At 45.9% G+C, this 13,916-nt stretch overlaps 1 protein-coding gene across 3 annotated transcripts in view; it reads right to left on the bottom strand.

Moving 5' to 3' along the window:
* The window catches only part of PRKN (parkin RBR E3 ubiquitin protein ligase), a 1,234,090-nt gene that overhangs the window by 392,427 nt on the left and 827,747 nt on the right, over positions 1-13,916 (bottom strand). For all 3 annotated transcript variants that reach the window (XM_079148625.1, XM_079148626.1, XM_079148627.1), the window contains exon 7: positions 10,917-11,053. In XM_079148625.1, coding sequence (XP_079004751.1) covers positions 10,917-11,053 — 137 coding nt within the window. The remainder of the gene's footprint in view (positions 1-10,916; positions 11,054-13,916) is intronic.

Genomic DNA, 13,916 nt, shown 5'->3' with positions numbered 1-13,916 from the left:
AATGAACGAGATACATGTAACAAAGCGAGAACAAAAACCCAAATGCTGGAACAATGTGCACTGTATTCGGAGGGTCCTGCCCAGCGGTACTACTGCTCTTCACCAGCTTCTGGGAGGGAGACCCGGTGAACTCGTTGACGCAACGGTTTGAAAGGTAAAAGCTGGCGAATCCTGGTTTTATTTAGGGATGTGCTCACGGGTGGCGATGCCATGAAGAGAGGTCAGAAGGTAGGTGCACCAAGGCAGGAAGGAGAAGGCTGTGACAGGGAGTCCCACGAGGCTGTGGGCTGCAGGTGAGCTTGGGTGGCCCTGGCCCAGGCTCTCTATTACTGCACAAGCCTTTAACTACCCAATGCATGTGCACCACTGTTGTGTATGCATGCTGTGGCTCACCATATGTTTACGACTACATCCAACTACTTAAAATGATGTACTTAAAGGTCAATTAGTAGTCATTTACTGTTATAATCCCTCCTGCCTCAGGAGAGCTCTCTCTATCCTGCTTCAGAATGCACAGATGCAAAGTCTGTGCTGCCTGCCACGAGGCAGGGGGAGGAGTCTGGATATATACTTTAAAAAACAGGGGAGCCTGCGGGAGCCGTGCCTGGCCACTCCTGAAGCTCCTGCAGCAGACCCCCTTCCAGCTCTCCTGGATGAGCAATGAAATTGTTGTACTTGAACATGGTTTACTTTGGCCCTTATAAAACAAAAGTAGAATCATCCTTTTAAAGACTTTTGTTCTTAGTGACTTAATAAAAGAAGTAAAAAGTCAGTTTGGAAAGCAGAAATTCAAGCTAAGGAAGCATCAGGTGGGGTTCCCTAGACAGGGGCCCCTCCTCAAGGCCGAGAGAGCAGGTGCGCGCCTGCTTCCGTGGGCGTGGCCTCACTTCCTTTCCAATCGCTAAAGGTGCACAGGCCTCAAACCAGCACAGAATCCCGGCCTCTCTGAGGTAGGGGGTCTATAAAGGCCGCGATCCCAAGGCCGACGGCTGACTGAACAGGCGGGCCTTGTCGATCTAGCTGCAATGGGTTCTGGGACACCAGTGATTGTGTCTTACAGCTCTTTTGCTGGTCCTTGTCCGTGTACCAGTCACTCCTATAGTGAAGTGATGGATCGAGGGTGGTTCCTGTGCAGGAAGCAGAAGCTGAAGAGCCTTCCAGTGACTCCTGCGCTTCTCGCCCCTCCACCAGGTCAGGGACTGTGCTTGCAGGCCTGCCCTTGCCCTCGGGGCACCCGCCGGACCCCAGCTCCCAGCACTCTCCACCCTGCATGGCAAGGTGGCCACGGCACCACCCTCTGCTCTCAGGACTGTGGGAAGGAGTGATGGGCGCCATCCGTGGCCTCGTCTCTGACCCATCTCCAACGCAGAGCGTGGCTTGATCTGATCTGCCTGGCCCCAGGAACAGGACCACTAGAGGTGGCGGTCACAGTGTGGGTCCCTGATTGATGGGTGGAGCGGGGCCCCACAGCCAACCCACACTGGGCCACGACACAGGCAGAAATGAAGCCGGGCTGGGTTAAGCCACTGCAACTTCAGGGTTGCGCCGGTGAGAGAAGTTAGACGGCTACCCTGTCTGTCTGTATATCGCCTGACACATCAAGATCAAAGGAAAGTCACCAGAATTGCTAAATAACCCCCAACATAAAACAGAAGAGTCCAGCATTAACCTCAGAAAATGAGGAAGCTTGATTTACTTTCAATTCATTTTGAGGCAGAAAGAGCACTGTCCTTGGGCTGCACGCACTTCAGGGGTTAAATCCCGCGTTCGGTCCTGGGCCGTCTTCTTGTGTAAACTATGACAATCACACAAGATGTGGCATCTCGAAAGACGTGATTTCAGAGGGACACAGACAGATGCAAAGTGAACGTGATGTGGATAGGCTTCTAGGAAGTTTGTTACTATTTTAAAGCTTAAGATATGGATTGCCAAGTTGCATCTTGAAAGTATGTGAACTTATATTCTTACAGAATGTGCATCAGTCACTTCATATTTTATGCTTGATTTATTTAATTTGCTACCAGGGATTGAACCCAGGGGCACTTCACCACTGAGCTACATCCCCAGCCCTTTCCATATTTATTTTGAGACAGGGTCTCACCGAGTTGCTTAGGGCCTCACTAAATGAATGAGGGTGGCTTTGAACTTGCAATCCTCCTGCCTCAACTTCCAGAGTCACTGGGATTGCAGGCATGTGCCACTACACCCAGAAATATGCTTTAAATTAGCAATGTTATCAACTAATAAAATTGAACTTTAATATAACTATTGACCATTTGCATATCTTCTTTGGTGAGTCATCTTTTAACATATTTCTCTACTTTTCTGATATGGTTTTAGGAATTATATTGATTTGATTTTTTTTTGTATGTATCTGGACAACTATGTTTAAAAACAAAAATAAATTATCTTGTTTTTTATGCTTAGCTCCCTGACTGGTTATCTGGAACTCAGAATTTTTGAGTTTTCCAGCATCAGGGATATTTTTGTACCTCCCAAAGTCTATAACTACCTTTCTCATGCTGCAATATTGCTATGTGAAGACAATGACCCCCCGAAGGACTGCGGTTGGTGAGTGGAGACACTTGATGGAAAGGAAATGCATTTTAAATTAGATGAAAACTGTAATCATATAAAAAGTAACCTAGGAGGAAAAAAAAAAAAAAAAAAAAACCACAGAAAATGAACAACAACAACAAACTACTCCAGAGCAGATGCAGCACCTGGACAGCACTGGTGGCAACAACAAAGACACATCCAAAGGAGGGTGGAATCACCCCTGTAACCCTGAAGTCACAGGAAATCCGTGTTATCGGGACTCAGAACAAACTAGAGTGACACTCCATGCATCATCCCATCATTGTGGTACGATTCTAGAGCAACGTTCCAAACCAAATCAACCTCAGTTGGTGAAATTCCGCTAAGTTACGAGTGACAATGGGTTTCAAGAGCAGGCAGAGAGGGTTGTTTGGCATTTCAAAATAACTCCCAGTCTAATAATAGCAGGTGCAGAAAAGAGACAGCAAATATTTCAGAACAATGAAGAAGTTTCCCCAAAGCACATACATTTATATAAGGGTTTATCAGAGGTTCTGGAAACAGGCTGTTTGGCCTGTTTGACAATCTTATTTTCAACTCGGTGAGCATTTGCTGAAAGACCTGTGCTGGGTAAAATCACTCATAGACAAGAGAGACCTGGGCAGAGGGAGTAATTTTGTACTTACTGGTGCTAAGTTCTCACCTTGAAAATAACTGTTGCTTTCAGAATGCTCACCCTTGCCGTGGTTCTCAGACTTAAGCCCGGGACTTTAGCAAACATTGATGCCCCTCATGACAGGTTATCGGCGATTTTCCCAAAGCCCAGCCTGGGCATGAGATCGTCAAAGCTTCATGTGACTGGAACATGCATTTGGATTTGAGAATCAGCACCTAGCAGGAAACGGGGTTGCCAAGTGGTGGGAACATGGGGCTTTGGCATCAGCTGCTTCAGGTTGAAATCTCAGCTCTGTTTCTTACTTTGTGAACCACGCCCAAGCCTTACTCCTTTCTCTATAAATCATGGACAACTAGACCTCCTTTTCAGGTTTGCAGATGGTTTAAGGAAGGAACAGAAATAAACATCAGAGATGGTCTTCTTTTGACCTTCTTTTCCAGGGAACTTCCTGAGATATCATGCTTTGTGATTGCAACCTCTTCCATTCACAGAACCATAAACAATGCAAGTTCTAGAGTCCCAGCTGTCTGGCTTTGTACTCTGGCTTTGTAACTGACTAGCTGAACTGTGATGTGCAACTTAATTAATGTCTATGTGGCTTGATTTCTCCTTTGGAAGATGGGAAGAATAACAATGGCCACTCCAACCAATAAGGCTTTGTGGAGACAGGATGGACGTAGGCCTGTAAGCACCAAGAACGGCATCTTAGGTACAGGAAGCACTCAGGACGGCTGTGATCATTGCTTATGGTGACTCTTGGGGAAGTAAAATTCAGCATCCCATCTTTAAAAAGTATCAAAAGTTTCCGGTCTAATGAGGAGGTCACACTAGGAGAGCAGGGTTTACACTTGGAAGGAATTTTAAACCAGTTATAGTTACCATGACAATTTTGTCAATAAAAAAGATCAGTTCACTGTTGACAGTCACACTGTGAAGAATATAAATGTCTAAACTTGAGCTTTGAAGGTGTTCAGCTTATGAATATTAAAAGAGCCTTGAAAGACTAGATTATAGCAAAACAAGCAAACAAAACACATCTTATTACATAAGTTTTGGTAGCAATAAGTATTCAACATTTATATAGAAATGAGTGTATGCAGACATGATTAACAGGCCATTTGGGATACAGATCATTTTAATAAACATACATGCATACATACATATATATGCATATACATGCACATACTCTGGCTATTGTGGAGCAGTGTAATTTAGAGAATCATTTACAGCCTGCATTTTTTGATATTGAGTAGTAATCTCAGATTCCGGTCTCAGGTTTTTAAAAATTATTTCCTTATGAAGTCAGTGTCCAGGTACTATTACATGAGTCCAGGTGGCGGAGACAGTGACTAAGGAGCGCTAGCTGGGGAGAGGGCTGTTCTGGGTGGATGGGGACAGGGGAGAGGGGAGAGGAGGGTAAACAGCTCCCTCTCCCACAGGAAGGAGGAACATTCCAGAACAGCATCTGCACAGGACAGCTGCCTCTTGCCTTAGCTTTCAGTGCAGCCTCTGCTGCCAACCGAGATGATGACTTATTCCAACTCCAGAAAGTTCCTCAGCCAATGCCAAAGCAGGAGCATGACCACCAAGAGAACTTGAAAGACTCTTCACCACTGATCTGCCCCATTTCCAGCTTCATTCAAACTCTAAGGTCAGAAAAATCAAGGAATGAATTTAGACTGTGATTCCAGCACCAGAGAAACTCACCTCTGGGGTTGTATAGGAACTTTGTCTTTGAAAGGAATCTCTGGCTTGAGGGATAAGGCCCCTAATTACATAAGTAGATCTTGCTTTAATTTTTTGGAAGATTCCAGAAAAGGCTAGTAGCCATCATGGAAGCCCAAAGCAAGTTGGCTAGGCATTTTCAACCTGGATGGTGATTATCTCTGAACAGGTTCACTGTTCATCAGTAGGTCCACTTCTAAGCTTCCAGAAACCAAAGACAACACTGGAATCTAGCTCATGAAATGCAGTCATCTTACACGGTTAGATTGCTGAGGTCAGTGAGGAGCCTTTGAGGAAATGTCCATCAGCACCAAGAGTGTCCCAAGCAGCCGCATGCCCACCTGGCTACATCGGACAGCGGACCTGGCCTAGGCCTGGAAGCTCTCTGCGGCCCAGGCTCCAGGAAGCTGCTCTTTCAATGCACTCCAAGTTCCTTTGTGGAATTAACTCTCACTTTTGCTTTCCATACAAGGTATTAATGCATTTGATTTACAAGATTTGTAGACACAGATATAACCTTCTATTATTCTCATCATGACACAACACCGTGCCATGCAAATAATATGCCTCATTGTCTGTTGCATTGGTTTATAATTTGATAAGCTTTGGTTTTCGAATTCACTTTTACTATTATTTTGTGTGTCTTGTTCTACATTCAGTAAATCAAAGTAAAGTCAAATTAAACAAAGAAAAGAGATGACCAAACAGATGAAAACATGAATACTATTTGATAATTATTGGACTTATGGATTGAGTTACAGGACACACTAGCCTGCAGTTAGACATTTTCAAATACATGTTCCTCTGTGAATGCTCACATAGACGCAGACATGCACATACCTATTGGATACACTGTAGATGGGAATGCATATTTAAATAACAACCAAAATAAAAGCCAATGCTCATGGTATGCTTACTCTCTTCAGCATTTAACTTAAGGGAACTTTATAAGACATTATTTTAATGCATTCATACAACAACTGATAAAAACAGGGACTGCCGTATTATCCCTATGTTACCTAAAACAAGCCCAAGACACATCAGGGATGGGTGTTTTGCCCTCCTTATGAAGCTATTGGGATTCAGACCAAGGTTTCTCCAGGCTTTGTGTGCACCTCAGGAGAGGAGCCGAATGATTCACTCACTGGTTTCTGGAGCTGTAGCAGGACTTACAAAGCTGTTATTTAAAATAGGAAAACAATTAACCCTCATGAAGACTAATGAATGCAGAGGCCGATAGATACTGGACGCTTCTCATTCCCTTCTCACATGATCCCCTGTAGCATGTCCTAAGCAAAGCATGGAGCCCTACATCACAGTCTGAGGCCCGGGCCCTCCTGTTAGTTACCCTTCAGTAGAAGACCTATGCTTGGCTACAAGAATGATGGATAAACCATCACAGAGAAACCAGGCTAACTCTGTTAAAACACATAAGTGACTTGCGAATAATCCCTCAAATCATTGAGGATAGAACCAACAATGTGAGCCCAAGCAGAGGGGAAAGAGCAAGAGTGACCAGGCGATGTGCTGTCCTCCAAGAGGACCTGAGTAGACGGCAGTCGCCCTGAGAGGGGGCTGAGCAGAGGGCAAGGCAACACACTTCATGCCCAACAGAGACCAAGCAGGAAGAAAGGAAGCGTTGCTGATCCAACCCTAGCGACAGTCCAGCTTGCTCCTGCAAAATTAAAGAAAACAGTCTATACCACTTGAGGGTCTCTTTAAACATGATATGGGGAAACATTTATAAAGGAGCTACAGTCAAGTTTTAAAAAGGCTGAAATGATCCATGAAGAACAATGGCATGGTAAACCAAACCGCATCTTCTCACAAGTGCACACGTGGAGACACAGGAAGCAGGCACGGGCGGGGTGCATTGGGCAGGAGCCTGGCCCCCCACTGCTGCTCAGTGGCGTCTGGCTTTGGACCTGGCCCCCTACCTGATTCACTCCCTTATTTTTTAACAGCAAAATAGACAAATACTCAGGGTCTCACTAGCAGGAGCCACTTTCAAAAATAAAAGCAAGCGTCTAGGAGAGCTGGGTCTAAATGACCAGCATGAGGGGCGGTGCTCATGAGAGGCGCGCAGGAGAAACGTGACAGGGCACGATGAGGCCCGCTCCTGCCCTGCTGCTGACCACGCCGGTAAGGAAATCCACCCAGTGAGCCTGCGAGACCCCAAGGACGCAGTTAGTGAAAAATAGTTTCTGAAAAGGTATTTAAAACGCAACTAAAATACAACAAAATCTCCCAAACACATTGTAATGAGGCAGCGCCTGACCAGGCCCAGTTTTCTTACAGTGGCTGTAAGTTATTTCTTGGCAAAAAACTAACAAAATTAAAGCAAACCCACACATGTTCTTTACAAAGACACACGTGACCCAACTTCCTTAACCTGTGCGGTGGCCGGCAGGACCATTGGTGGCAAGCCACCCGGGAGGCGTTCTGAAGGATATATGCACTGGCCTGTTCCTCAGAGAAAAGGTGATGCTTTCAAAGCGATTGAGAAAAAGGAGTGCAAGGATCAAACACATGACAAGGTGCTCGACCCGGCTCAAAACAAGAAGTAAAAAGCAACACGAATCCCATTTCTCAAATATGTGACCCAGAAAGATGCCAAAGTGTCCCACCTCCTGCACTGGAGAGGAAGCGAGGGCCTGGGGCTCCCAGGCATTGCAGGTAGGAGTGACACACCAGCTCTTGGGAGGGAATTTACAAAGAGTAAAATAGGGCTGGGTGGCTCAGTGGTAGAGAACTCACCTAGCAAGCGTGGGGCCCGGGGGTCCATCCCCAGAACCAAACTGGAGACAGTAAAATAAACGTACATTTTCCCATTGAAACCGTGTCCCCTGTTCTAGAGAATCCATCGTGATGATACTCTGGCAACAGTATGGAAACGTAAGGCGCACAAGTCCATTAGCCATAGCGACGTTTGTAATGAAGAAAGGAAGAGGAGCGCTGGGCACCAGCGAGCCCCTACACGGACCGCAGCGGTGCTGTGTGTGACGGTGGAGCCATCTGCTGAGCGGGATCTCCAGAGGATGATCTACACTAGAGAGTGAAGAAGTGGGGTAGGGAGGATGCAGGAATAACTCCGGTGATCTCGCTCAGTAACAGGATTTTTTAACCAAAGCAACGTGTGTGATTTTGGTGGTTTTCAACTAAAATTCCATAAACCTGAAATTGAGGTGAAAAAGTCCACATAACTAACGTTGTAGTTCGCAATTAAAAAATGTATGCATGTCTCCTGGGTTTTTGAACTAGGACCAAACCTGCAAGCGGCCTAGCAAAGTGAATGTCCCAGGTGACACGGAGACCGTGACTGTGAGTTCTTTGCCCACCGAGGGAACCAGAGCCCCTGAGAAACCCGCACCACCTTCCTGGACTCCACTGCCCGGCCAACGCACAAGGAGCTCACCACGCGTTCTTTTCCTTACTCTTCTGTTTTTGAAATTTTCTATAACAAAAGGCCAACATTTTACGAATGAGTGAAGCATTGTTATGGTTTGGATGTGAGGTGTCCCCCAGAACCTCATGTGTGAGACAGTGCAAGAGATTCAGAGGAGAAACGACGGGTTGTGAGAACCTTAACCCCACCAGTGAATTAATCCCAATAGGGATTTACTGAGTGGTAACTGATGTGGTGGGCGTGGCTGAAGGAGGCGGGAATTGGGGGGGGCGTGACTTTGGGGTATATTTGTATCTGGCAAATGGAGTCTTGCACCATGATGTCCTGCCTCACCCCAAGCCCCAGGAATGGAGCCGGCCTCCTGTGGACTAAGACCTCTGAAACTGTGAGCCCTCAGATAAACTTCTCCTCCTCTACAGTGGTGCTGGTCAGGTGTTTTAGTCACACTGACTAAAACAGACATGAACTGATTATCAAAAGTGTCTTGAGAATCTTGGGAGTCTTGAGAATGCTGTTTGGAAATGCTTCCAATATGTGGTTTAGTAAAGAACAGGATTGACCAGGTCACAATTGCCTTCCTAAAAATATTAAAAATTAGAGTTTTCCGACCTACACATGATGCTCATTGACTTTTGAATGCTGCTGTTAAAAATATAAAAGCACAGAATGAGCTTTCCTCATACGTTTGTGACTCTTAATATAAAACACTGTATTGTTGGTAGAGATCACTGGAAAATGAGCATTATGACTCATAAAGTCCACATTGCCGTCGGCATCTTCCATTTGGATCTATGTCATTTTGAGGAATATTTATAAATATAGATATAGATATATGCATGCTATGATTGACATGAAAATTAAGTATTGAAACAAATTGAACTTTAAGCTTGCCTATTGACTCAAGGTATCACATAGTTTCAAACTACAATTTCCAAAACCAGGAGGCATGATTAATCACATTCTATTCATTAAGACATATAAGCAGTGAGGTAGCAGTACCTATTGGAAATTAACTCAAAATGGATGCATGACCTGATATAAGAGGCAACTGTTAGAAAAAACAGGAATAAATATTCATCACTTCAGATATGCCAATGGACCATTATTCTTGATACCAAAGCAACAAAATAAAACAAATAAATTGGACTTTCAAAATTTAATTTTTTTTTTCACCAAAGAACATTATCAGAAAAGTGAAAGCCTACAGAATGGGAGAAACACTTGCAAACCGTGAGTCTGATAAGGGTCTTATAGGCAGAACATGCGAAGACTCTCACAGCTCAACCACCGACAGGCAAAGGACCCTATTTGAAAATGAGCAAATGACTTGAATAGACACTCCTGGGAAGCCGATGTATAGGTGCAAACAAGTTCATGAGAAGATACACAGCATCATTGTCCTTAAATGAAAAACCAAATCCACGGGACACTGCTCCACACTCACTAGGATGGGTAGGAACACACAACAAGACAACGACAAGTGACACCAAGGATAAGGAGCAGCGGGAGCCCAGTGACCACAGGTGTCAATAAACAGGGTGTGGCGGCTGTGGAGGGTCGGATATTCTAGAAAAGGCAAAGCTCAGATTTCTGCCTCTAGGCAGTCCTTTGTAGGAAGTGCACACGTGCGCCTACGCAGAACCTCACACACAAATATTCGTGGCAGCATTACTGGTAACAGTCAGAAGGGCACAAGGCAAGTGCCCCTCAACAGATGAATGGCATATCACTCCGCTGTGAAAAGGGGTGAAGATCGACACACCCCTCAAGGTGACAGAACCGCAGGAACCTACGCCAGGTGGAATGTGGCGGGCCAAAGGTCGCAGACTGTGTGGTTGCTTCTTTAGAAAATATCCACAATGGGCAAGTCCGTGGAGACAGAAAGCCCGGTAGTGGTGGCCAGGGGCCAGGGCAAGGGGCCCTCGGGTGATAGCTCTGTGGGCATGGGGTGTTCTGAGATGGTGAAGGAGTTTTAAAACTAGGACCGTGGTAGCTCCTGACACCGATGCAGCTGATGCCTCTGCACTGTGGGCTTCAAAGTGGCTCATTGCCTGTCACAGCAACGTCACCACAATGAGGAAGGATAGCTGTGAAAACCACGCAGTGCGTAAAGGGTGTGTTGTGAGACTAGACGATGAAAACGCCCAGCTTGGACTCATTCTGCTCTCGTTTCTTTCGCACGGGTCCTTTCACATACACCGTGTGCATGTTGGACCCTTTCGTGCTGGGGCACTGAAAGAAACTTAAGCACTAGGAGAACACCGTTCCAGATCCAGTGTAAGAACTCCCGGACTGGCAGGTGTCAATCCCACCCACAGACAAACCGTGAACCTTGCTGAATGATATTTTCCAATTTCTTTCCAGTGCCTATTTGCAAGTGGTGTATTTCCTCATCCAACACAGTACCCTGGAGTCTTCCAGCCTTCACCATCCATCCATTTGGTCCAGCAATGACCAAATTTCAATTTTCAACCTAGGGCTCAGCATGAGGCGTGTCTGAGATAGTTTTGTATTCAGAGTCATTCTTCTTAATTAGCATTAGAAATGGAACAAAGGAAGATCCAGACTTACCCACACAAGGCAGGGAGTAGCCAAGCTGAGGGTCGTGGACGAACTGCCGGTCGTTAAGCCTGGTCACGCAGTACAGGTGGAAGCAGTCTAAGCAGATCACGTGGCGGTGGGTGCACTGGAAAACCAGGACCGGGCTCCTGCGTGGATAAGGGAAGGTATTTCAAGGGGTGCCTCCAGTGGCAGAAAGGCCACACGTGCCTGCAATCCCACTGGTGGCTTAGAGCATGCTCTGTGCCGGGACCTGGGCTTCTGGGCCTCCAGCGCTACACTGGAGTCCCTAGAGGTGCTCTGTGGACACAGGACATCGGTCTCTCAACAGTACCTTTCTCTATCAGTACGTCTACCAACCAGTTGTTCAGACCTGAGCTTGACCCTAATCTCTTTCGAGAAGTCTCTCCTGATGCATAATTTCCACTTAACTTACTAAACCGCCCCATCCACCACATCTGCTTCTCCTGACCTACCATGACCTCAGAGTATCGACGTGTTTATCATTTCACCGATTGTGAGCCCCTTGAAAGTAGATACTGTGTCTGTTACATGAATATTCTCATAGTACTAGGCATTAGTAGGTTTTAAATAAATGCCCCTTGAATTGAATTTCAGTGAAGTATAAAATCTGAACTTCCCCAAAGCCAGAGGGAAATTTCAATTGCACCTGAGTAAGAATAGACAGCAGTCACTGGCAAACAGAAAAGCAGAAGTTAGAATTAAGAGATCAGGAAACAGGAATTTTTCTACTTTAAGATTTTGTCTATTCTGCATCCTATCCAAATATTCAACTTCAAATTATGGTTGGAAGATTACTAAGAAATCAATACATACAAATCCTAACGTTTTGGATCCCTTTAAAACACGTCATAGGGAAATAGATCTCCTGAAAGCCATGTAGCTTTGCTTGCAAATCAACCACCTGTGTTTACGTCAAAAAAGGAGACGAATTGAATATATTAATTTGAGATCAGTTCTGAGGCATTTGTAACAGTGAGAAAATTGCTGGATTCAATTTAGATAAGCCTATTCCCTATGTAATGACAAAAAAATACAAAATCAACACATTCACTGCATATTCAGTGCTAAGTAGCTATCAGAGCTCTCTACAAAAGCACTTTCTAGAAAAACAAAATTAAATATTAATATCATAGAAGAGGATTTCTTAACAATTAAAATATTTTCAAAATTCTGTTATCTCACTTATTTCAAAGCAATGTCAAACACAAAACCAAGTGGAGTCATGCCTGTTGGAGGTTGATACCGTGGATCCGCAAGTCTCTGGTCACTGTGCCTGAGTGAGAGGCCATACGTGTTTATACGTGTGCCCTTGCTGAACCTACCAAAGTCCTTTCAGGCCTGTGTTCCCATCCCCAGGGCCCTAGGTCATTAGGCACTGACCGCCCCGAAGGCCGAGCTTCTGCCTCCTGCTGCTCTCCTTTGAAGACGGTGAGATGTAATGCTTTCCTTTTTAGCCTATGTCACCGTGTGCGGATGCACTGACATGCGTACTCATCCTGTGACCCTACGTAGCTCTGAAGTCTCCTTCCCCTGTCATAATCAAGCTGCCTGGAAAATGTTCTCCACTTCACGTGGCTGACTGAGCCTTAGAGGCCCCGGTTCTGCTATCAGCACAGGTAAATTCTGGAGAAAATATTAGAACATTGGCAGAAATGGTGCTATATATAAAGCCTAGAAAGAAAGCCAGAGATGACCCTGCAGAGGAAAGAAAAGAAAGTGATAAAATCCAAGCGGTCAAGCCACTGCCGTGGTGACAAGGAGACACAGACACTGAGGTCTGTGGTACATGGTCCTGGTCTGGCACTTGGACTCTTCTTCCCTGTTGGGAAGGGAGTCTGGGAAGAGTTCTACCTTGTGTGGGATGAAGCAGCGGACATTCCGCTTTTCCCTTCAGTTACAAGGAGGTCCAAGTGAACTAGATCATCCACTTAATCCGCCACACACCCACTGATCTGCTTCATGAGCAACGCCATGCTACATGGACTGGATGACGGAGGAATGGTAACCACACTGGAGGCTATTGTGGGGGATAAACTCCACAGAGCTCCAGGGGCCCCCACACTAGGGGATGTTTCGGATGCCCAGTGTGGGGCATAGAAACACCTCCTTCTAAAATAGTGGATGTATCAGCCCCTCAGTCCCCTTCCACCTCAGAGAATGAAGCTCCAGGCAGCGAAGGCTGTGGCCCAGAGGTGCGGCCCCCACAGGGAAGCAGGTCTTCCAAGGGACACAGGAGTCCTGCTCAAAATTAAGCTATAGCTGCTCAGGCCACTTTACCCTCCCTGAACGGAGACAGGGGCAGGAAGGGAAACTCTCCATGTGAGCAGGCAGTGGATCCTGAGCAGCAGGGAGAGGAAAAGCCACCCAGGAGGCATCTGGAGGCCCACTGAGGAATCTCAGAAACGTGTGTGAAGTGGACAAGGGCAGCAGTTAAGGCTGGAGCTGTGCCGAGGCCAGGACTCGAGAGCCCTGTGGGATGGACTTGTGCAGCGTTCACCTCAATGACCCTTACCGCCGAACGGGCCTCAGACTGCCAGGGCCCAGGACACAGAGATGCAGTCAGCGCTGCCAGTGAGGACAGTCATTTAACACCCCCGAAGGAAGTCACTACCGAGACTCAGGGTGCGGCACACCGGGGGAGCCTGGAGGGGCAGTGACGGCAGAAGTCACATGAGCACCTTCACATGCCTTCTTTGGAAATGAAAGGAATTTACAGGTAGGAGGTCAAAGGCGATAGACAGTCACCCAGGAATTCTGCCACTTTCTGCTCATGGCCAACTTGTCTACACTCACAGATACACAGGCAGAGAGAGATAGGCAAATGTGTATGTTGTGATATACACATGTAAGTAAAGCTATAGACAAGTATATCCATTGATTATAGATACTTAGGCAATGATATAGGTAATAAACGTCTGCATTTCACAGGGCTTATCAGATTTTTTGATATAACACTGTTAATCTCTTATTAAATCTCTTAGTAGTTTT

This window comes from Sciurus vulgaris (assembly GCF_902686455.1).
Source record: "Sciurus vulgaris genome assembly, chromosome: 7".
Taxonomy (NCBI): Eukaryota; Metazoa; Chordata; class Mammalia; order Rodentia; family Sciuridae; genus Sciurus; species Sciurus vulgaris.
The sequence above is the reverse complement of the archived record's forward strand: the minus strand, read 5'-3'. Positions and strand labels throughout refer to the sequence as shown.